Source organism: Culex quinquefasciatus, chromosome 3, assembly GCF_015732765.1.
Source record: "Culex quinquefasciatus strain JHB chromosome 3, VPISU_Cqui_1.0_pri_paternal, whole genome shotgun sequence".
In the NCBI taxonomy this organism is placed as follows: Eukaryota; Metazoa; Arthropoda; class Insecta; order Diptera; family Culicidae; genus Culex; species Culex quinquefasciatus.
The window spans coordinates 1,627,175-1,651,278 of record NC_051863.1 but is presented as its reverse complement, the minus strand read 5'-3'; the positions used below and the strand labels follow the sequence as shown (position 1 = coordinate 1,651,278).

The 24,104-nt window shown below is 34.1% G+C and overlaps 4 protein-coding genes across 7 annotated transcripts in view; 3 read left to right on the top strand and 1 right to left on the bottom strand.

Moving 5' to 3' along the window:
- Positions 1-2,230, top strand: part of LOC6040513 (1-phosphatidylinositol 4,5-bisphosphate phosphodiesterase) — a 73,381-nt gene extending 71,151 nt beyond the window's left edge. For all 4 annotated transcript variants that reach the window (XR_005278939.1, XM_038265987.1, XM_038265985.1 and 1 more), the window contains exon 14: positions 29-2,230. Coding sequence is in view for 3 of the 4 variants with exons in the window: in XM_038265987.1 (XP_038121915.1) it covers positions 29-97 (69 nt within the window). In the remaining variant the exon portion in view is untranslated. The remainder of the gene's footprint in view (positions 1-28) is intronic.
- A 2,366-nt stretch (positions 2,231-4,596) lies between these two features.
- LOC6040512 (39S ribosomal protein L33, mitochondrial) lies at positions 4,597-5,157 on the bottom strand. The gene is made up of 3 exons (XM_001849846.2): positions 5,019-5,157; positions 4,759-4,862; positions 4,597-4,692 (listed from the first exon to the last, which is right to left on the bottom strand). Exons 1-3 carry the CDS (start codon positions 5,057-5,059, stop codon positions 4,640-4,642), a joined length of 198 nt encoding a protein of 65 aa, XP_001849898.1. The 5' UTR covers positions 5,060-5,157; the 3' UTR covers positions 4,597-4,639.
- Positions 5,158-5,409: 252 nt separating this feature from the next.
- On the top strand, positions 5,410-7,641 carry LOC6040511 (bifunctional lysine-specific demethylase and histidyl-hydroxylase NO66). Its single transcript, XM_038264825.1, has 3 exons — positions 5,410-5,504; positions 5,568-5,791; positions 5,848-7,641. The coding sequence occupies exons 2-3, from the start codon at positions 5,570-5,572 to the stop codon at positions 7,585-7,587; spliced, it is 1,962 nt and encodes a 653-aa protein (XP_038120753.1). The 5' UTR covers positions 5,410-5,504; positions 5,568-5,569; the 3' UTR covers positions 7,588-7,641.
- Positions 7,642-10,942: 3,301 nt separating this feature from the next.
- Positions 10,943-20,065, top strand: LOC6040508 (diphthine--ammonia ligase). Its single transcript, XM_038262483.1, has 9 exons — positions 10,943-12,058; positions 12,116-12,374; positions 15,482-16,457; positions 16,526-16,601; positions 16,663-16,757; positions 18,588-18,749; positions 18,820-18,985; positions 19,048-19,149; positions 19,211-20,065. Exons 1-9 carry the CDS (start codon positions 11,944-11,946, stop codon positions 19,675-19,677), a joined length of 2,418 nt encoding a protein of 805 aa, XP_038118411.1. The 5' UTR covers positions 10,943-11,943; the 3' UTR covers positions 19,678-20,065.
- Positions 20,066-24,104: the final 4,039 nt, after the last annotated feature.

Sequence of the window (24,104 nt, the reverse complement as noted above, 5' to 3'; positions counted from 1 at the left end):
CCTTAACCATAACCCAACTCCATTTCAGCTCATCCAAATGTACGTGGTCGAGGAGGAGGAGTACAAGCTGACCAGCAAGATGGAGTTTTACGCTTAAAGTGCTGGCCGCTGCCACGAGATGATACAACCGAGCAAAACTCATGCAAACAATCTGAAAATCTAGAGGAAAAAAAGAACAACTAATAATCATATGTATATGAGTACGAAAACCCCATATTTTAGAGAAATATTCAACAACAACAATATGCTCTATAATCATATGAAATGTATCATGTTGTGCAAAAGTCTTTAGGAGAACCAAAAAAATAAAGAATTAGAAAATAAAAAAAACAACAGCAACACTAATAGTATTAACAAAACAAACCAACTACATTTACTATGATAGCAAACAAAAAAAAACAAAACATTTAGAAAAGAGAGAGAGAGTAATCAAAGTGAGATTAGCTGTTTTAGAAACCATCAATTTCGTGAACAAAATGAGAGGTATCTTTATATACTGACTTGTAGTGTGTGTGAACTAAGCAAACAAACAAACAAAAAAATACTAAAAAGAGATGTTGATCCTTTCGCACTGATAGAATGTTATTAGAGTTGCAAATAAAGCAAAAACAACAAAAAAAACACAAGGAAGGGGATTCAGAATCATCCTACTAGTAAGACCGCGGGAACAAATAAAATTCGAAAATCATTATGAAAAAAAAAACATTTTAAACTAGACAATTTCAACTGCCTTTCTTTAGCAATGTTGTTGCGTTAAGTTTGTTTCGATTTTTGCGCTTGTTTTCTTCTTTTTTGTTGCGATACAATTTTTTTTGGGTAGAATGTCAATTAGAAATGAATCTGAACATAGTTGTTGAATATTTTTGCTGGAAACATTGCAAACATTTTTGAATGGTTGTTTTATTTCTCTTCGGTGAAAAATAGCGTCACAGTTCCTTGTTTTACACAACTCTCTACGATTTCTCATGTGTAAGAATGTTAAAGTCACATATCAAAGATTAGACATTAGATTGCTTTCCAAAATTAGTCACCCAAAAACGTTTGAAAATATTTGCAATGCTCCCTTTTCTATCTTTTTTCGAAGTAGAAACCTTAGTTCAATTTTCTGATAGCAATCAACATTGTTTCATCTTCGGGCAGCCTCTTTTGTTCGCACTGGCCGGAGTAGAAACTAGAACATGATAAACCCCAATATATAAGCTGGTGAAAAGTGGAGTGTGTGTCATAAAACTTTTGAAACTTACCAATGAAAAATCATATTAAAGTTATATACAGAAAAATTTAATTTTAAAAGCAAGTTACTGAAAATGCAAATGCAAGATAAGTATTTAGGGTTAAGCTATTATCGAAACAAGTATTGTATTATTAAAAAATAAAAAGAAAGAGACATCTACTTCCCCCGTTCCTCAACTCCCTCCCCATCCACCAGACTCCTCAAGCCGAGCTCCATTTCCTGTCCCCTATCTCTCTCATCATCTTACGAATCGTTGTTCACTTTAAAAGAAACTACAACAAAATCATGAGTGCCTATAATACGAAAAATCATCCCTTACTTTTTTACCAAAACAACAAGAAAAGAAATAAAAAAGGCGTGTGTGTGTGCGTTCGAATTTCAATTTCTTTCAGTTCTGTGAGTACTTTTAAAAAAAATTCTTTCAAAAAGTACCCTCAGAATCTCAACACAAACACACACACGTTGAAAGATATTCAACGAAATGATCAGTCCTATCCAAAGAGAGAATATAATGTGTAGAAACAATTTTCTAGTCGTTACATTTTAAGCATGAAAACATTATAACCACTTCAGTTCACTTCTCAACAACAAACTGCTGGCTGATCTCTCCGTTCCAGCAAAACGGAGTGAAAGAAAATCGAAAACATCAAACACACAAAATAAGGACTTACACGGTGTAGTAACGTTATGTGTATCATTTTCAACACAACAAATCACAAGCAGGATTTTTTGAAACCAAAAAAAACCAACAGCAAATCAAATAGCAAAAAACACACACAGTTAGGGAAAGCAGTGTATCGAAAACTCCAATATACTAATCAAATCAAATCAACCAAACAGCAGTGAATAGCTGAGATCGAGAGAGAGAAAACGATTGGCAATCGCCATGTGCGCGCGTGTGGTTAGGAAGAAGCTGGTTGAAGCAGGTTGAGTCATTAACATAAGTTTTAAAAAGCAAAAAATTGGGAAAGTAAAAGAGCATCCATTAGCAAAAAATATTTTCTGTTTAGATGCGTGATGACAATCCAACTCTCAAATGTTTTTGTTTCATCGAAATCCATGATCCGAACTGTAAGTCATTAAATGTTTTATGTTCTTTGTCATTTTGGTCATGTCTGTAACATTACCACATAAATTCTAAAATTCTAAAAATTCCAAAAACTCTAAAATTCTAAAAATTCTATTAGTGTTAATAAATAAAATTCATAAAATTCATAAAATTCATAAAATTCATAAAATTAAAGAATTCATAAAATTCATAAAATTTGAGAATTCATAAAATTCATAAAATTTAAGAATTCATAAAATTTAAGAATTAATAAAATTCATAAAATTCCAGCCTGATGGCAAGATTGTCAAATTGTATGTATGGGCCGCGATACTCACATTGGTTGGACCGTGGACCTCGCTATTTGGTCGCTTTACCCCTCTGACGCTAAATATAGGGTAAAAGAGCCAGCAAATGTGCAATTGAAAAAAAGTTTTTTTTTGTGAAAAAATATTTCAAATTGTGTTTTTGATGAATAATTTTGAATATGTTTTGTCGAAAAATAAATAACTAGAAAAAATAAAATATTATCCAGCCTTTTGAGGACGAAATCAATCGTTCACAGTTTTTAATGCTAACTTTATAAACATATTTTAGTGTTAACACTACTACTTTATAAACATATTTTAGTGTTAACACTAAAATATGTTTATAAAGTTAGCATAAAAAAATGTGAACGATTAATTTCGTCCTCAAAAGGCTGGATAATATTTTATTTTTTCTAGTTATTTATTTTGCGACAAAACATATTCAAAATTATTCATCAAAAACACAATTTGAAATATTTTCAAAAAAACTTTTTTCAATTGTTGTTCAATTGTGTCCGATTCCGGATTTCTTTGTAGATTCTGAAAATAGACATTTGTCCGGTTCTTTTGAGGGTGAACGAATTTATTTGGTCAAAAGAGGCCAAAGATACAGCATTTTTAAGGTTTTTTCGGTATCTCGCATCAGACGTTCGGACTGTAAGGGTTAAATGAGATTAAATGTCAATATTCCAAGAAGATAATGTACAGCTTGTGACGATAAACTACCTTTCCTTTACTTAAAAATCGTATCCAGAAGGAAAACGATCACCAGCTATGTTGGTCCGCACCGGATTCTGAACTCCCATTTGCGAGGCGGAAGCCTTACCGCATGGCTAGGTCTTAACAAAAAAATTAACTAGACAATAAATAACAATCTCAAATTACAAACCTAAATATTAAATAAACTTATTTTCAAATTTACTTATAAATGGCCTGTATACCCTATTTTGTGCAACCAGTTTATGGAGCATTCACCCTATATGGACTGTCAAAAGTGAGGTTCACTTTTTGACAAGCTTGCCACCAGTCTGTAAAATTCATAAAATTCATAAAATTCATAAAATTTATAAAATTCATAAAATTCATAAAATTCATAAAATTCATAAAATTCATAAAATTCATCAAATTCATAAAATTCATAAGATTCATAAAATTTAAGAATTCATAAAATTCATAAAATTCATAAAATTCATAAAATTCATAAAATTCATGAAATTCATGAAATTCATAAAATTCATAAGATTCATAAAATTTAAGAATTAATAAAATTCATAAAATTCATAAAATTCATAAAATCCATAAAATTTAAGAATTCACAAAATTCATAAAATTCATTAAAATTCATAAAATTCATAAAATTCATAAAATTCATAAAATTCATAAAATTCATAAAATTCATAAAATTCTAAAATTCTAAACTTCTAAACTTCTAAAATTATAAAATTCTAAAATTCTTAAATTCTAAAATTCCAAAATTCTGAGATTCTAAAATCCTGAAATTCCTTATTTTTTTTAATTCTAAAATTTTAAATTCTTAAAAAAATAGAAATTTTAAATTCTAAGATTCAAAATTTTTGAAAATTCTCATATTCTTATATTGTTAAATATCAAAAGCCTAAAATGTTAAAATTTCAAAAATTTAAAAATACAGCTTCAAATAATTAGAAATCTTAAAATAAAAAATACCTACATTTTAAATTTCTAGCACAATTTCAAAAAAAAAATCATAATTTCTTAAATTGAATTCAATTTTTTTATTTTGTGTTAATTTTTATTTATTTTTTTATGAACTCCAGATTTTTTTTAGTATTTAACTTTTTTTTAATTTGTTTTTTTTTTTATATGTATTTTGAATCTTGGTTCGAATAGTGTTGCATGAGGTGTTGCAGCTTCACGCGACAGTGACTTTTCTCAGCTTGAGACGTAAGATTCAAGTATCTTAAATGTCATGCTCATCAAAGAGATTCTCAAGGAATTTCGGAAGTAACAAATTATGATACAAAACCTTTTAATCCATCTCTTCTAACATTTATATTACAACAGCGACATTTAGTTCAAACTCCTAACACGCTTTCGCTCCTTGTAAAGACTGTTGCGCTGGACTAGAAATAAAATTATCCCAAATCAGCTCGAAAAAGTTCCCCAAAAGTTCAAAATGTTCTACTCACTGTACGGATCGAACCGGATCAGTTCCAGCTTGTCGGCCAGCCGCTCGCGAATCTTGGTGAACTGGTGCCCGCTGACGGCACTCTCCATCAGCACCAGCACATTTCTAAAAAGTGGAATTGAAAAATTTTAGGTTTGCAAAATTGAGTTGACCTTGTACAGTTGGGAAGCACGAGTTGTTACGAAACTGATGTTTGATTCGCAATTTTGAGTGTTTTTATGTGTTTTCTTTGATCAAAAATACTACTTAACGATTACTTACTTGCTCTTTGCCTTCTTCAGCAAAATGTTTGTAATAAACATTGTATTTTAAGCGAAATGTTCACAAAAACTTCCTAAATTTGACCGAAAAGAATTCACTTGGCGATTTGTTTATATTTGATTCAATCTGCGCTGACAGAGAAGACGTCAAAAACGAACGCTTGAAAGCATGATCCAATCAGAGATTACGAAACTATATTTTAATCTTCAGAGGGAATTATTATTTTATTGTGTGCGAATTCGCACTGGTAAAATCAAATCAAAAGTTTGATTATATTTTTTCCACTCTTTTTTTATTGAAATTTTAAACTGATACAAAAATTTACAAAATGAATCAATTTTAATAATGATTTTGAATCACCCCCCAAAAATTGAAATGGGAAACGCGAACGCTTCATTTGACAGCCGACAACATCATTCTCCCACGTTGTTTTGTGTTTTTTGAAAGCGCGGCCGTTTTTCTTGTTAAAAGATATAAATCCAACAGGTATTTTCAAGTTATTTTCCACAAAATCTACAACCAAACTTTCAATCCACCATCTTCCCACAGGCATGAGCAAAGTTTCGTCAATTTTCGACACACCAGCGCCGGATCCCCGACCGGCGACCACGGAAAACGGCGCTGCCGCCAAACCGGCGGCGAAAAAGAAAAAATCTCCTGCTGCCGCAACCAAGAAGCAGCTGATTGACCAACTGATCCGTGAAATGAGCCAGGATGAGGACAACAACGACTCCGTGGATCAGGCACCACCGGCGAAAAAGAGCCGGAAGAAGGTTTGACTGTCAAATTGTTGGAAGTTTACAAGAGGTCAATTTAATTGTTTTTGCAGAAGGACACTTCCGGCTCGTCGAAGGCCGACTCCTCCGGCAATAACAACACCAGCAAGAGCAGCGTTAAGGATAAGCCTGCCAAGCCAAAGAAACCGAAGACAGCCGGTCTCAAGATTAAGCTGCAGGACCACAGGAAGCACAAGGAAAAGTTGCGCAAAAGTTTGCAAGGAGTGGAGAACTCCCGGCAGGCCGCCGCTTCGACGAGTATGCTGGAAGCTTCCTTCAACGGTGACTCGCTCAAAGATCGTTCGAACCATTCGACGCCGGTCCACCATAAAGGGGCGAAGGCAGCTAAAAAGAACAAGAACAAGTCCCACATCATGCCACTGCCGCTGACGTTCACCCCGTCGAAGGTTGTGGTCAAACAGGAACCAAAGACTCCACGTAGGCCGACAATGCTGAATGTGGAGACTTCCAGTGATAGTGTTGAGATTGGTCGGGAAAAGTTCAGTTGGGTCATCGGCCCTTCGACCACGGTCGACGAGTTTATGGCGCAATTTTGGGAGAAGAAACCTTTCCTGGTGCAACGGAATGATCCCACGTACTACGCGAACCTGCTGTCGCGGGGAAAGATCGATGAAATGCTCCGTAACAATAACATTGAGTACACGAAGAATCTGGACGTCACTTCGTACCGGGAGGGAGTTCGTGAGACGCACAACCCGGACGGAAGAGCGCTTCCACCGGATGTGTGGGCGTTTTACGAAGAAGGTTGCTCGATCCGGATGCTCAACCCGCAAACGTACCTTCCCGGTGTGTACGAAATGAACGTGAAGCTGCAAGAGTTCTTCCATTGCATGACGGGATCCAACTTTTACCTCACGCCACCAAACAGCCAAGGATTTGCGCCACATTATGACGACATCGAAGCTTTCGTGCTGCAGGTCGAAGGACGCAAACACTGGAAGCTCTACAGCCCTCGAACTGCCTCGGAAGTGCTGGCTCGAGTCTCTTCACCCAACTTTACGCAGGAGGAAATCGGCGTCCCTATACTGGAAGTGACGCTCGAACCCGGTGACCTGCTCTACTTCCCACGTGGCATCATCCACCAGGCGAGCACCGTTCCGGGCCACCATTCGCTGCACGTGACCATGAGCGTCTACCAGAAGAACAGCTGGGCCGACCTTCTGGAACTCTACCTTCCACACGCCCTCAGCCAAGCCGCCGAGAACCACTTGGAACTCCGCCGTGGCATCCCCAAAGACCTCCACCAACATTTCGGAATCGTCCACTCGGACAATGAAACCCCCACCAGAAAAGACCTTATCAAAAAAATCAAGTCGCTGGTCGACAAAATCTTCAGCGAAGAGGCCATCGACGTGGCCGTGGACCAGCTGGCCAAACGCTTCCAACACGACGCCCTCCCCCCGCTCCTCACCGACCAGGAACGCGCCCAAACCGCTTACGGCGCCAACTACGCCTTCAACCCGGACGGAACCGTTCCCCTCCAAACAGCATTCACCGAACGAACCACCATTCGTCTGCTCCGCCGGAACATTGTCCGGCTGGTCAACGAGGAGAACACGCTGCGATTGTACTACCACACGGAAAACTCCCGCGAGTACCACGAGTACGAGCCAAACTTTCTGGAAGTTGACCAGGATGCGGCTCTGGGAGTGGAGCTGTTGGTGAAAATCTACCCGGAAACGGTGGCCATCGGAGCTCTGCCCGTCGAGGACAAGGTCGAGTTTGCCAAGAGTTTGTGGGAGAAGGGGCTGATTGTGGCGAGGGGTGAGTAGCGCAAGGTTTTGCCAAGTAAGTAAGGTAGGATGATGATGTTTCTGTTAATTTGAATACAAGTATTTTTGTCTTGAATGAACAAGCTGGAGTTATCTCAATGTGAAAGAAAGTCATGCAATTAAATAAGCAGTTTTCAGATGTTCTTCTAAACTATTTAAAGCTAAAAACGGAAATCGGAGGGAACGCGGAAAAATCAGACATTGTAAGTCCTTTATTTTAGGTTAAAACCCCACAGTAAGATAAAAATTACTTGATTGGATTGGAAATTTTGATTTTTTTAAGTTACAACTGCTTTGAATTTTTGATCTTCTGAACCTCCAAATGATTTAATTTTGAAATTTAAACTTCAAATTTTATAGTTTTTTTTTTTTTTTTTTTTTTCATTCTTTCATTGACACTTCCTTTTGAGCAGTTTTTGCTTTTAACTACAATATATTCCTTATAAGAGAACTGTAATTTCTTACACTCGAATCGGATGCTTCATTACGATTGAAGGACGTATTAGACTAAGACAAAACATTTTTTGCTATATTTGTTCGCCATTTGACTTTATTTACGAGTTTGCCGCAAACAAGTTTGCGAGTTTGGCAAACTATCAAACACAAAAATGTGCGAAATTTGTTTTTTTTTGTTTGCCAAGGTGTCTAGTACCTCCTTGACGAACGAGCTGTTGTTTTTTTTTTTAATTTTATTTTTTTTTCTTGATTTCAACAATTTAAAAGTATTTTTAAGGCTTAAAGCATTCAGAAATTAAAAATTCTAACATTTATAAATCTCAACATTTAGAAATTCATAATTTTTGAATTGATTTTTTTTAAATCAAAAATTAAAAAAAAATCTAAAGTTAAGATTCAAGTTTGAAAATTTAATTGTGTAAACAGAAAAATATACATAATCAAAATATCAAAAAATTAAAAGATCTCAAAAATTAAAAAATATGTAGCAAAATTTGAAAGGGCGGTACGACATTGCTCTAACGGCCTTTCGTCGCATTTTTACTCGTGTAATGAAAAGCCGTAAGAGCAATGTCGAACCACCCCCTTCAAATGTTGCTCCAGAAATATATTAAAGTTTTAACAAATAAAAAAAATAAAAAAAGTTTTTGTGCCGTTGGATGGAAATATATTGAATTTTTAAAATTTTTGTTTATTTTTTAAATATTTGATTGCAGTCCGGAATTCTAAATTTATTCCTTAAATTCTTTTATTTTTTTATTCTTGAATGCCGTAATTTTGGCCATAATGCAAATTACAAAAAAAAACAGAAATTTTTGAAATAGTTTTTTTTTAATTAAAAACCTACATTTTGAGAAAAAATCTTTGATTGGATTGTAAATTTAAAAAAAAATAATTAAAATTTCTTTGAATTTCATATTTGATTTGTTTAATTCTGAACTTTCAAATTTTTGCACTTTTAAACGATCTTCCATCGACAAATTACGGCTGACGTTCGAAAAAATCTCGATACGTGTTCGAACTTGTTTTCAAAAATTCCAAAATTTATAAATTTTCAAAGATCTCAAAAATTTGGAAGTATTTCAAGGCGCCAAAGAAATTTAAGATTGAGAATTTTAGAAAATTCGAACACTAAAATTTTTTTAACTTATTTTTTTAGCAGAAAAAATTACATTGAAAAATTCATTTTTTTGAGTAATCAAAAAATATCGAAAAACTAAAGATCCCAAACATTTCAAAATATCTAATACATATATAACAATCATAATTTTCATAAAAATTACAAATTTTAAAAAATAAATTTACTTTATTTTAATTCTTTTTTATAATTTCAAAGAAATAGAAAGATCCAAAACATTGTTATTTTATTGTTTATTGTATTATAATTGTTATAAATTTTTTACCATTATTTAATAGTAGTTTATGCAACAAATTGCAAAAAGAAGATTTTTTCAGCACGAATTGTACATTTATCCAACGAGGTTTACCGAGCCGTAATTTTGGCCATAATGCAAATTACAAAAAAAAAACAGAAATTTTGAAATAGTTTTTTTTAAATTAAAAACCTACATTTTGAGAAAAAATCTTTGATTGGATTGTTAATTTACATTCATGTGTTTAGTAAATTTATCGTTCAAAACAAAACAATATTGAAAAATGTTACTTTTCGAAATGTTGTACTTTTCGAAATGTTACTTTTCGATACTAGTGCTGAAAAGTTCAACTTTCAGCACTGTTATTGAAAGGTATTAATTTTCCATTCTGTTATTTTTGGTAGGGAAAAGTAGGCCGTTTCGTTTTTTCAGAAGGGCAGGAAAAGTTGACAGTTTCACAGTGGAATTGCAATTTTTTTTTTGTTTTGATTAGGCCGTTGCAAATATTTTTCAAAGTTTATGTCCCCCCCCCCCCTCCCTTCAAAATTGGTCTGAAAAATCAGGGGGCAAGAAGTCTAATCAACTGAAAACAACCTAAAATGATTTTTTTTGCATTGATAATCATATTTAGCATGTTGGGCTTGTTTAAAAATGTTTTGAATTTTTATGAAAATCCAATGTACAGCACCGCAAAAATTTTATTATTCGCAAAAAAAATTCGTCAGTACTTAGATATTTTGGAAACTAATGATGGCAAAACAACTGGATAGGTGTACAATGCATTTCAAAACACTTTTTACATTAAAATGTTGAAACCATGGCTCGTTATTTCAATTTTATACTTTTTTTTATTTCCCCTCCACAAAACCGGCTTGGTACGTCCCTACGAAATCCTTTTCTCGCTCCGACATCCAAAATTAAAAGACTTTAAAATTTTCATTTTTTTTTTTGTTATTCTAAATTTGCTTTTTTTTTTAATTTTGGACATCGGGCAGATTTAAAACAACGCCGTCACTAGGGTGGCCCAAATCGTGGCTTACTCGGGGCTACCCCTGAAATTCTAAATTTGAGCTCATTCTGACCACGGGAACCCCTTCCTCTTATCGTTTGTATTGTATTTGGGAAAAAAATTCCTGCCTGCCAGGAACAAGGATTGAGGATTCTGAAGACGGGAATGGTTGATGCTCCACTTTTTCAACAGGATAAGGGAAAATCTCCGCGGTATCCCCAAATAAGTTTCGCTTGGAGTTGGATACGCTTGTTGGTGCTGTGACAGCGCATGGATGTGATCTGTCATTTTTAAGTTTTGTTATAGGTTGTTATGTTTTGTTGATGCTTTCGTTGTTCGAGAATAAAATTTAATGATGTCGTTAGTTCTAGTCTAGTAAAGAAGCCACATTATGTATTTAATGTGCCTAACCTAACGGCGCATTGTTTCACAAATACCCCTATTCCTGCCATGCGTATCTAATTCCGTCACATATTTTACCTTCTTTTTGCACTGCTATCCCCCCTCGTACCTTCTATTCAGCTGTCAAACCTGACGAGAATCGAATCGACGTCGTCGACCAACCCATCAGCCGCGGCCATATCAGTCGAGAAGTCGTCGTCGTCGATAATTTTGCTGCTGGTGGTGACCCCAAAGTTAGAGCCCAAAATTCCCAAAACACCACAGCCTACTTATCTGCTGGCCAAGATGTTAAAGAGAAGTGATTCGTCGTGATTTGTGTGCGTGGTGGTGGTGATGGATGTCGGTCGCCATCGTCGTCGCCTGCTTCGATAGCTAGCTCGATAGATCTTGGGTACCACGCGAACGGGAGTGACATATGGCCATTCGGGGGAGAATATCTCAAGGTGTTTATTTACTTGGTTTGGGCGAGTGGTTTGTTATCGTTTTTTGATTCCCGACGTGCGGATGCTGCGGCCGATGAGGAAGATACGGATTGTCAGTGGTTGTAGTAGTAGTAGTTGTTGTGGTCGTCGTCTTTGTTTGAGCGATTAGAAGGGAAAGAGGCGGACGCTGGAAGAGGACGGAAGACATCGATCGCCGCAGCATCATCATCATCATCGTCTGCAGCAGGAGCATCTTCATCTCGTATTACAATCACAATAGAGAACAGAGAGATAGAGAGGGAGGGAAGGAAGAAAAAAAGGGCCAAGAGCCGACTGCGAGTCGCACGTTTTTGTACACATTCTCCCAATAGAAGTAAGTGATAAGGCTTATCACTGCACATCGCGGTGCAACGGAACCTGCGCTGCAGTAGATCAACACACAGACCAAGTCTACAGTACATTGTTGTGTACTTGGCGGCGGAACCTCTTGCTCTTTGCAGGCCAAGGAGAGGAAGGCAAGTGAAGGTCGTTTGGAAGGAGCCAACTGCGAAAAAGCTGCGCGGCCAACCTGTGTTCTATTGGGTTTTTCTACGGGTCACAAGTTGTTGATTTGTTATAGCTTGTTTTCAAAAGACACATTCACCGTTTTGTTGTTGTTGTTGTTGTTGTGGTGTAACTAGAAACTCTGAACAAGATGCGGGTCGTGGCGCTCGTCAGCGGTGGCAAGGACAGCACCTACAACATGATGCAGGTTACTGCCGAAGGCCACCAGGTGATTGCGCTGGCCAACCTGCACCCCAAAGATAAAGGTAACCCCTTCTCAAAACCTCCACCAGCATCAACCATTCTAACAACTTCCGTTCCAGACGAACTGGACAGCTACATGTACCAGACCGTCGGCCACCAGGGCATCGAGAAGCTCGCCCAGGCGATGGAACTCCCCCTGTACCGCAAGATAACCCGCGGCAACTCGATCAACACCAAGGGCAGCTACGAACCGACCGAAGACGACGAAGTCGAAGATCTGTACGAGCTGCTCGCCCAGGTGAAGGAGGAACAGAACGTGGAGGCGGTCGCCGTCGGCGCGATCCTGTCCGACTACCAGCGGGTGCGCGTCGAGAATGTGTAAGTGGCTCTGTCTAGTTGTGTAGAGAAGTGTAACGCAAGTTTATCATCTCATGTGCATCGCGTGATCTGCGTCTGCGACGAAGACGCGGTGATGATGACGGCGACGACGACGACTGGCGGCAGTTATTTATGAGCACTGCAGCAATAGCATTGCTCAGGGGTGGTGGAGGATGTGTGTAAATCAATCTTTTGTTGCGATTTTATCAACCTGTTTATCACTTTGATTAGCTGTGGGAAATTGAATCTGAAAAGATTATGCAGATCTGCTGTATTCGTGTGATGTTATGAGCACATGTGGAGAATTTATATAATTTTCAAGGCAGAGTGTTAATTATTCTCAAAAAAATATCTACCGGAACTGCCTTACTCCCTGAATAACTGCAATTTAGAATATTTTGATCGGCGTTCCAAATATCAGGACCTAAATATCTGGGTGCAGAATAGTTGTCCGCAAAGCGGCCTCAATTTAGAACTGTCAAAGCGGAACCAATTTACTGTTCGCATAATTATACCAAGAAGTGGCAAGTATTGTGATCGATCTAAAATTTATTTAGTCAGGAATTAAAAAAAATCGATGACTATTGAGGTATTCGAAGTCAAAACATCTTAATAAGAGGTTTGAAATCGAGTTTGGCATAATTCGTCGCTAAAATTTTATAATCGCTATGTCTACAAAATCCATGTTTATGACGCTTTTTAAATGTTAGCGACGAATTATCAATAACTATCAATAGTATTTTCCAAATAATATTGGTTACTCCGATATTATCACTACACATCAAAGATACATAATCTCGGAACTTCCATTCGGTTGCTCTTCTGATTCACGAAATTCCACTCACTTTTGACACAAATTTTCATCACGTGGAAAACAAAAAAGGCCTCTTTTGGCCGCCCATCGTTTAGTCTACGAAGAAATAAGTGCGAAGCACTTAATTTTTCATCTAAAACATCAACATCAACAGATCCAAAATGTTTCATAATAATTCACTTCAGCAGCAAAAAATATGTCACGCTTGAGCTTGAACATAGCCTTCTACTTTGTTTATGTTTACAGCTGTAGTGCAGATGTATTAGTGGGGAGCAGTGGGGAGCTTTCGAAAATCACGTTACGCATTCTGTCTTTTCAGCACCCAGGTTGTTCGGTAACTGGGCTGTTTTTTAACCGGGCGCTCGATAACTGGGCTGTAGCCCACTTAAAAGGCAGACAAACGTCAAAAACAAACAATAATGACCGAGGGGTCAAAGGATGCAACAATCAAGAGCAAAAAATATAACTTTTTTTTTTAGTTTTTGTGAAAATTCATGTCAAAATTTAAGGAAACTTGAAAAATTGGCTCTAAACACAAATTTAGGTAACTTCTATTTTTATATTTTACTAAGAAAGTATGCATTGATTGTCCCCTCGGCTCTATCCGTTCAGCCCAGTTAGCGAACAAATACTGTACTGTACAATGGAATTTCTCAAAAAACTTAAAATATTTTTGATCGATCCCAGACATGATAAATATAATGATAAACACAGAAATGCATTTCAATTTAACTTGTTCGGTCAAAAAGCAGACAGACGTTAAAAACCAAAACAAACCGAAATGATCGAGGGGTTAATGGATATCAAAAGCCTGTTCAATAAAGAAAAAAAAAACTTTTTAAAACTTTTACAAGTCAAAATTAAAGAAATATGAAAAATAAGCACTGTGAATAAATTTGAGAAAATTTGATTTTTATATTTCATTAGGAAAATATTATGCATCGGTGGTCCCCTCGTTATTTTTCGTTCAGCCCAGTTAGGTTTTACGCCATGACGTCATTTGACAGCTCGTGTGCACTGTACATGGTCTTCGTCGATTTTCGACAAATTTCCTCGAACAAAATCGACGACCGCATCGAACTGTGCTAAGTCCATGTAAACAGTGCAGTCCTTTCTAACCTCCAAATTTAATTTATTGTACCTTTTTTTAACAAAAAAAAAAACTAGATTTATCGTAATCTTTCAAACTCCACAATTTACTTAGGATTTAAAAGTTTCAAAATCTCGGCAAAGGAAGGCTTAACATTTATTAGTTTAGTTTTGATTAAAAATTTTCTTATTTTTTTTCTTATTCAATCTTATCCAAAATAAAGCATCCGGAAAATAAACTTGTGATTGGATAACGCCCCATATTTTTTCTTGCCATTATTAATGATTGCAGTACAGTACTTGTTCGATAAATTGGCGTTTTTTTTTTAAATTTTGTTGCTTTTTAACTGGGAAGCCCAACTAAAATGCAGTCGAACGTCAAAAGACAATAACAATGTCAAATTACCAAGGGGTCGGGGGATGCAAAAATCTATCTAGAGAAATAAAAAATCCGGGGTTTTAGTGCAGAGCAGTTCTCCACCAAAACCGGAAATGGATTTTATTTGTATTATTTTTTTTTTTTTGCTTAAACTTTTTTGGGGCAAAATTTCCATACAACCAAAAACGCCATTTCGAGTAAATGGTTCACCCATACAATGCACCATTCAATTCTGGCAACCCTACAAAATGGTACACAAATATTCAAAAATCTGTACATAATCGGCAAATTTGTAAGAATTGCTGAGGACTATTCAGAAAAAAATGGTTTACGAAATTAATTTATGTCGATTTTTCAATTTCCAGAAATCAATACTTTTGAATTTTTAAATATAACACAAGGGAAAAGTACTTTTCAGCATCCATTTTAGGGCAACGAATGACCAAGATGGTTAAAGCTGCCAGAAATACCTAAATGAATTAATAACAATCGCAAGAGCATCTAATTGAGTGTTGAAAAGTTAACTTAGTTCATTAACTACTTTTTTTTCGCTGAATAAAAATTGCAGTAATTTTGTTTAGTTTTTTTAAATATCGCTATTTTTTGAAAATTTTGTTCAAACCTTTGCAGAAGAAATCTTTTTGATCAGAAATCCCGTCTCTACATTATTGAACCTTGTCATACCACTTTTTGTATAGGCCCAAGTTTGTATGGAGAATCCAATGCAATGATGCAAAATGGCTTATTTAGAATCGATGGACAAAGTTTCTTTCAAATAAAAAAATACAAAATTTTAAATCGCTCTGTTCTCTCTCTTATTTCCAGCTGCACCCGTCTCAAGCTCATCTCGCTGGCCTACCTGTGGCGCCGTGACCAAACCGAACTGCTGGCGGAGATGATCGACAGTCAGGTGTGCGCCATCATCATCAAGGTGGCCGCGCTGGGGCTGATGCCGGACCGGCACCTGGGCAAATCGCTGAAGGAGATGCAACCGTACCTGGCCAAGATGAAGGACAAGTACGGGTTGAACGTTTGCGGCGAGGGTGGCGAGTACGAGACGTTTACGCTGGATTGTCCGCTGTTCAAGAGCCGGATCGTGGTGGACGATGTGCAGACGGTGATCAGTTCGGCGGATCCGGTTTGTCCGGTGGGGTATTTGAACTTTACGAAGCTCCGGTTGGTGCCGAAGGAGCGGAATGAGACGCCGGTGGTGATTAAGAACTCGCTGGACTTTGTGTCGGACTTGAACGAGAGTAGCTATAACGATTTGAGCGATCCGGATTTGAGTGAGACGGAGTTGGAGCTGATCGAGAAGGAAACCAACGCCAGGGCGGCGATCATACGGAGCTCGTTCAGCAAGGACGACATCAGCGGTATTGAGGGAGTTGGTGGAGTTTCACGCAGTAACAGTCTCAGCACGAAGGACCTCAACCACGAGCTGTCACTGCCACCACGATCACCGGTGAAGATCATCACGAGACGGTCCAGCGTGGAGGCCGCCATCGGAGGCAGTGAAGTTCCGCTGAGCTACGTAAGGGAGAAGGAACCGCTCACAAATCAACCCCGGGCCATCGTCAACTCCAAGGGCTGGATGTGGGTTGCCGGCGTCCAGGGAGTGGCCGAATCATCTAGTCAGGCGATGCAGATCGCCCTCAACACGTTGGAAGACCTTATAACCTCAAACTCGTTTACGCTGCGCCAAATCTGCTACATCACACTGTACGTACGGGACATGGCCGATTACGGTGCGCTCAACGAGGTCTACTCTTCACTGTTTAGCTTTACCAATCCACCGACTAGGGTAAAAGGAATGAAAACGCTTTGCGAAACCGACAGTTTCTAATTGCGATTCCCTTTTTTTCCATTCAGGTTTGCGTAGAATGTCCACTTCCGGAGGACTGTCACGTCGTGCTGGAAGCGGTCGCGTTCAACCCCGAGAAATCAAGTAAGATCAACGCGTTGTGCCGTGATAAATTCTTGAACTCAAAATGGTTTCCTCTTCACAGCTTCCGAATGGGACCACAAAAGACACACGATGCACGTGCAGGGAATTTCCCACTGGGCGCCGGCCAACATCGGCACCTACAGTCAGTCGACCAAGGTAACCAACTCTTGCAAAATTTCCTTACATTTTCTTTTGAAAAAAATATTTACGACAAAAATGACCAAAATTACTAAAATGACCAAAACGACCAAAAAGACTAAAACGATCAAAATGACCAAAATGACTCAAACGGCCAAAATTACCAAAATGACTAAAAGGAGCAATTTGACCAAAACGACCAAAATGACCAAGTGGCCAAAATGATCAATATGACCAAAATGACAAAAATGACCAAAATTACTAAAATGACCAAAACGACCAAAATGATCAAAACGACCAAATTGACAATAAGGATCAAAATGATAAAATTTACCAAAACGATCAAAATGACCAAATTTACCAAAACGATCAAAATGACCAAAACGACCAAAATGACAAAAATGACCAAAACGATCAAAATGACGAAAATTATAAAAATGACCAAAATGACAAAAATGGCCAAAACTATCAAAATGACCAAAACGATCAAAATGACCAAAACGATCAAAATGACCAAAACGATCAAAACGATCAAAATGACCAAAATGACTAAAACGACCAAAACGACCAAAAAGACTAAAACGATCAAAATGACCAAAATGACTCAAACGGCCAAAATAACCAAAATGACTAAAAGGAACAATTTGACCAAAATGACGAAAATGGCCAAAACGATCAAAATGAACAAAACGATAAAAATGACCAAAACGATCAAAACGATCAAAATGACCAAAATGACTAAAACGACCAAAATGACTAAAACGACCAAAACGATCAAAATGACCAAAATGACTCAAACGGCCAAAATGTCCAAAATGACTAAAATGACCAATTTGACCAAAACGACCAAAATGACCAAATGATCAAGACGATCAAAATGACGAAAAGATCATGATTACCGAAATTACCAAAATGACTCAAATGACCAAAATGATCAAAATGACCAAAATTACTTAAACGATCAAAATGAACAAATTGACTAAAACGACCAAAATGACTAAAATGAGCAAAACGACCAAAATGACCAAATTGACTAAAACGACCAAAATTATAAAAATGACTAAAACGATCAAAATTACCAAAATGACAAAATAACCAAAATGAGCAAAACGACCAAAATGACCAAAACGACCAAAATGATCAAAACGACCCAAATGACCAAAACGATCAAAACGGCCAAAATGACCAAAATACTAAAATGGCTAAAACGATCAAAACGGCGAAAATGACAAAAACGCCCAAAATGACCAAAACGATCAAAACGGCCAAAATGACCAAAACAATCAAAACGACCAAAATGACCAAAACGATCAAAATGACCAAAATGACAAAAACGATCAAAATGACCAAAACGACCAAAATGACCAAAACGATCAAAACGACCAAAATGGCCAAAACGATCAAAACGGTCAAAATGACCAAAATGACCAAAACGACCAAAACGATCAAAATTACCAAAACGATCAAAACGACCAAAATGACCAAAACGACTAAAATGACCAAAACGATCAGAACGGCCAAAATGACCAAACGACTAAAATGGCCAAAACGATCAAAACGGTCAAAATGACCAAAACGACCAAAATGATCAAAACGACCAAAATTACCAAAACGACCAAAATGACCAAAACGACCAAAACGACCAAAACGATCAAAACTGCAAAAATAACCAAAATTATCAAAATGCCCGAAATTTTAAAGTTGAAATTGATTTAGTTTAAAATTTAATTTTGTTTTGTTTTGATTTTTTTTATTGTAAGAACAGTTGCTTGAATTGTACAAATATCTCTTTTGTGTAATTTTTGAAAAGCAAGACTTTAATTCCTAAAACATTATTTTTTTACCCAGGTCGGCACCATAACGTACATCTCCGGCCAGATCGCGCTCGTCCCGGGCAGCATGACCATCATCGAGGGTGGCATCAAGCAGCAGTGCAAGCTCACGCTGAGGCACGTCGCACGGATAGCGAAGGCCATGCACGCCCAGGGTCAGCTGCGGGATGTCGTTCAGGTTGGTTCGACGGAGTCACTTTTTTGAAGAAGCAAAAGAGCCACATACACACACTTACTAATCATTGCAGGGAATCTGCTTCGTGACGCATCCGAGCTACATCTCCGAGGCCAGACGGCAGTGGGAACGGCGGACGGCCAACGCCATCATCGACTACATTGTGGTGCCGGCGCTGCCGCGGGGTGCCCTCGTCGAGTGGCAAGTTTGGGCGCACACGCACAACGACAAGTTTGACTGTGAGTTGTTGTTAGAGAATCTTTTGGGGTTTCAAAAGAATAATCTAGATCTTTTTTTTTAGACGAAGAAACGGGTTGCTCAATCGGCGATTACACGATCTCAATTCGGAGACGGTGGAACTACGAAAACAACTGCGCCTCGGTTGTGTGTTACATCTCGACCGGTAAGACCATGTCATTCCCCACTTGAAGAATTCAACCCCTGACCATGTATCTACTACCCAGGCCTAGCGACATCAACGACCAAGCTGACGGAGCTGAGCGATGACTGCATGCACCACCACAATCAACTTTCGCAGAAAATCTCCCGCGAGCAGATCCACGACGCGATCGCGTACGTCCTCCGGAAACTACTCCAGGACTACCCACTTGGGAACAGCCCGTCAAACGATTCCTCCTCCTCGTCGGATGATCCCAACCCAACCCAACAGCTCGTACCTCCGCCCCATCACCATCCTCACCACCACAACACGGGACCGGTCCCTAGCGCGGCCACCCTGCCAACGGTTCACCTGCGCTTCTTCTACCAGGTGGGTGCCATCGGTTCCGTTCAAGCCCTCCTCGAGGCCATCGAAAGCTTTCTCAGCTCGCCGTCCAACGTGGCCCGGATCGCGTACACCGTCGTTCCGGCCTGCCACCTGCAAAACTTTAGCACGTTCATCTCGATCTGCGGCCTGCGGCATCACGAGTAAAAAAAGAAAAATACGGACAACAAGCAAAAAAACACACGGGATTTCTATTTTAAACAAATATTTATATACATCTTTCCAAGATTTTTACAAACACAAACACTCAAACAAACAAAAAAACAGCAACATTATCGCATAGTTGTGTGCTTGAAAGGAGGAGGTATCCTTGCTGCATAAAAAAACCAGAAAATCAAATTACTCGATCGGCAGCAACGAATTCGAATGAGCCAGCGCATTGTTTCATCAGATTATTTACTTCGTAAGCCCAGACGGAATGTTTAAGATTGCTACTCTTATTGAAAACAACACAAAAAACAGCTAAATTATAATATATTGAATGTTGATAGGCAAAAATGTACCAATGTAATAAAGACAAAGTAATTTAAACTCTTGAAAACTCTGGATATTTACTCAATTCCGAAATTTCCCAGAAATCTCTTTTTGGACAAAAGTATTGTATTGCCCTCCACCGAAAGATAGGGCTTGGATATCTGTGTGTAAAATGGCAACAAATTCAAATTGCAATGTGATTTTTGACCTGCTTTTAAAATTTCAACCCTTTCTAAATTTCTACCTAACCTAATAGAGTTTTGGAGTTCCTTTCAACTATGATTTTAACTATAATTCATTTTGATGTAATTGGATATTCTAACAATGGATTCGGCAAGAGAAGGAAAAATAAAATAAAAAAAAACCTTCTAGATGAAGCTTAAAACTAATTCCGAAATTATAAAATATAAAAAATACAAAAATTTTAAAATTTTAGAGTTTTAATATATTGATGCTTTAATAATTTTGAATTTGAAATATATTAAAAATTTTAATATAAAAAAACTCATAAAAACAAAATTTTAAAAAATTAAAAAAATCTTAAATTATAGTTCTCTTAAATTCTAAAATTTAAAATTATAAAATTTTGAAACTCTGAAATTCCAAGATGTAAAACTCTAGCATTCTAAAATTATGAAATTCATTAATTTAAATATTTGTTTACTCATAAAATCCTGAAATTCTATCAATGTAATCTTCTAAAATTTCATAAATTCTACAGTCCTGAAATTCTAAAATAAAAACATTCTTAAATTCTTAAGTTTTATGGAATTTTTTTTTTCTAAAACATTCGAAAATTCTTCAATTCTTAAGATCGAAGTGTGTATAATGGCTGCAAATTCAAATTTCAAAGTAATTTTTGACCAGCTTTAATAATTTTACAATTCTGAGAATCTTAAATTCTTAATAATTCTACAACTCTAAAATTCTTATATAACAATATTCCGAAATTATAAAATTTTAAAAATACAAAAAAATTAAAATCCTGGAATTTTATAATATTTCAAAATTTCAAAAAATATTTAAAATTTTAATATTTCAAATCTAATAAACTCAAAATTTGTAACATTCTGAAATTCAAAATTATAAAAATTTTGAAACCCTAAAATTCTTATATTCGAAAATTATGAAATTCGGTAGCTTTAAAATTAGTTTACTTATTAAATCCTGAAGTTCTTACATTGTAACTCTCAAAAATTTCAAAGATTCTACAATCTTTAAATTCTAAAATTAAATTATTCTTAAATTCTTAAGTTTACGGAATTTAAAAATTCTAAAACATTCTCAAATTCTACAATTCTTAAGATCTCAAAAAATCTAATCAAAATCAAACTATTTGCTTTACAGCATTGCCTTGGCGTTATCTCGATTGCGAGATTCCTACTCGAAACTAGGTGTTCGAAAAGCTGAGCTGTTGAGGCAATTTCAAACCTCTTTTTACACCTAAGCTTGCATCCACCCCGAGATTCAAACTGACGACCTTTGGATTGTTAGCCCAACTGCCTACCAGCGACTCCACCGAGGCAGGACTCAGGGAGACGACTCCTACACCTGGATTGAGCTAACGGCCTAACCCTCTAGGTTCAGGGTTGTTACGGACGGCGCGGATCGCGCGGATGGCGCGGATGGCGCGTATCGCGCGGATCTGGCGCGGATTTGCTGGCTAATTTTGCTCAGGCGCGGATTTCGCGCGGATGGCAATTTTGATAAACAAAATAATTGAGAACGATAGAATTTCTTTCAAATTACAAAGGAAAATATTATTAGGAATTAAATAAATTCAATCTTTTTCGTTGAGTGCAAATACATCAATTTCTAAGAAGTTGTTAATTAAGAAAATTTTCTTCTAAAAATTATTGATTGTTTTTTTTCATACGAAACTTTGAAATAATCTTCAAGGAGCGATTTTTTTTAATGTATTGAGATTTGTTATATTAATTTAACATTACATTACAACTCATTATTTTTAAAACATCTACTTAACAATTCAAATAAATACCAATTTTATTAAAATCAAATTAACAAAATTAAAAAAAATTACAGAATTTTAAAAATTGAAGCTTAGAAACTTTTTAGATTTTTTATGTTTTTTTCAATTTTTCAATATAAAAATTTCAATTTTTAAATTTTTGGTTTATTGAAAAAAATAAAAATTCTGTTGCCACTCTGATTCAGGTAGAATTGATTCTACTCCCAATTATCACAACATGACGAAATCCACTTAGAAATCTGCTACAATCTCCGTCTAAAAGCGAATTGTAATGTTAAAATTAAAAAATAAGAAATCTGGACTTCAACAATTTGAAATAAAAAAGAAACATAATTCATAATTTGAAATTGTCAAAACTTACAGACTCAAAAAACGTGAAAAAGTACGAATTATTAAATTGAAAAATTACGAAAGTATTGCAATTGATTTTTTTGTTAATTTTTATTTATTAAGAAAGTTCTTAAGTTATCAAATTATTAAATTTTTAATAAATTATTAAATTATTAAATTTTTAAATAATTAAATAATTAAATCATTAAATAATTAAATAATTAAATAATTAAATAATTAAATAATTAAATAATTAAATAATTAAATAATTAAATAATTAAATAATTAAATAATTAAATAATTAAATAATTAAATAATTAAATAATTAAATAATTAAATAATTAAATAATTAAATAATTAAATAATTAAATAATTAAATAATTAAATAATTAAATAATTAAATAATTAAATAATTAAATAATTAAATAATTAAATAATTAAATAATTAAATAATTTAATAATTAAATAATAATATAATTAAATAATTAAATAATTAAAGAATTAAATAATTAAATAATTAAATAATTAAATAATTAAATAATTAAATAATTAAATAATTAAATAATTAAATAATTAAATAATTAAATAATTAAATAATTAAATAATTAAATAATTAAATAATTAAATAATTAAATAATTAAATAATTAAATAATTAAATAATTAAATAATTAAATAATTAAATAATTAAATAATTAAATAATTAAATAATTAAATAATTAAATAATTAAATAATTAAATAATTAATAATTAAATAATTAAATAATTAAATAATTAAATAATTAAATAATTAAATAATTAAATAATTAAATAATTAAATAATTAAATAATTAAATAATTAAATAATAACATAATTAATAAACTAATTTATGCATTTATTAAATTAATAAATTATTAAATTAATAAATTATTAAATTATTAAATTATTAAATTATTAAATTATTAAATTATTAAATTATTAAATTATTAAATTATTAAATTATTAAATTATTAAATTATTAAATTATTAAATTATTAAATTATTAAATTATTAAATTATTAAATTATTAAATTATTAAATTATTAAATTATTAAATTATTAAATTATTAAATTATTAAATTATTAAATTATTAAATTATTAAATTATTAAATTATTAAATTATTAAATTATTAAATTATTAAATTATTAAATTATTAAATTATTAAATTATTAAATTATTAAATTATTAAATTATTAAATTATTAAATTATTAAATTATTAAATTTTTAAATTATTAAATTATTAAATTATTAAATTATTAAATTAATAAATTATTAAATTATTAAATTATTAAATTATTAAATTATTAAATTATTAAATTATTAAATTATTAAATTATTAAATTATTAAATTATTAAATTATTAAATTATTAAATTATTAAATTATTAAATTATTAAATTATTAAATTATTAAATTATTAAATTATTAAATTATTAAATTATTAAATTATTAAATTATTAAATTATTAAATTATTAAATTATTAAATTATTAAATGATTAAATTATTAAATTATTAAATTATTAAATTATTAAATTATTAAATTATTAAATTATTAAATTATTAAATTATTAAATTATTAAATTATTAAATTATTAAATTATTAAATTATTAAATTATTAAATTATTAAATTATTAAATTATTAAATTATTAAATTATTAAATTATTAAATTATTAAATTATTAAATTATTAAATTATTAAATTATTAAATTATTAAATTATTAAATTATTAAATTAATAAATTATTAAAGTATTAAATTA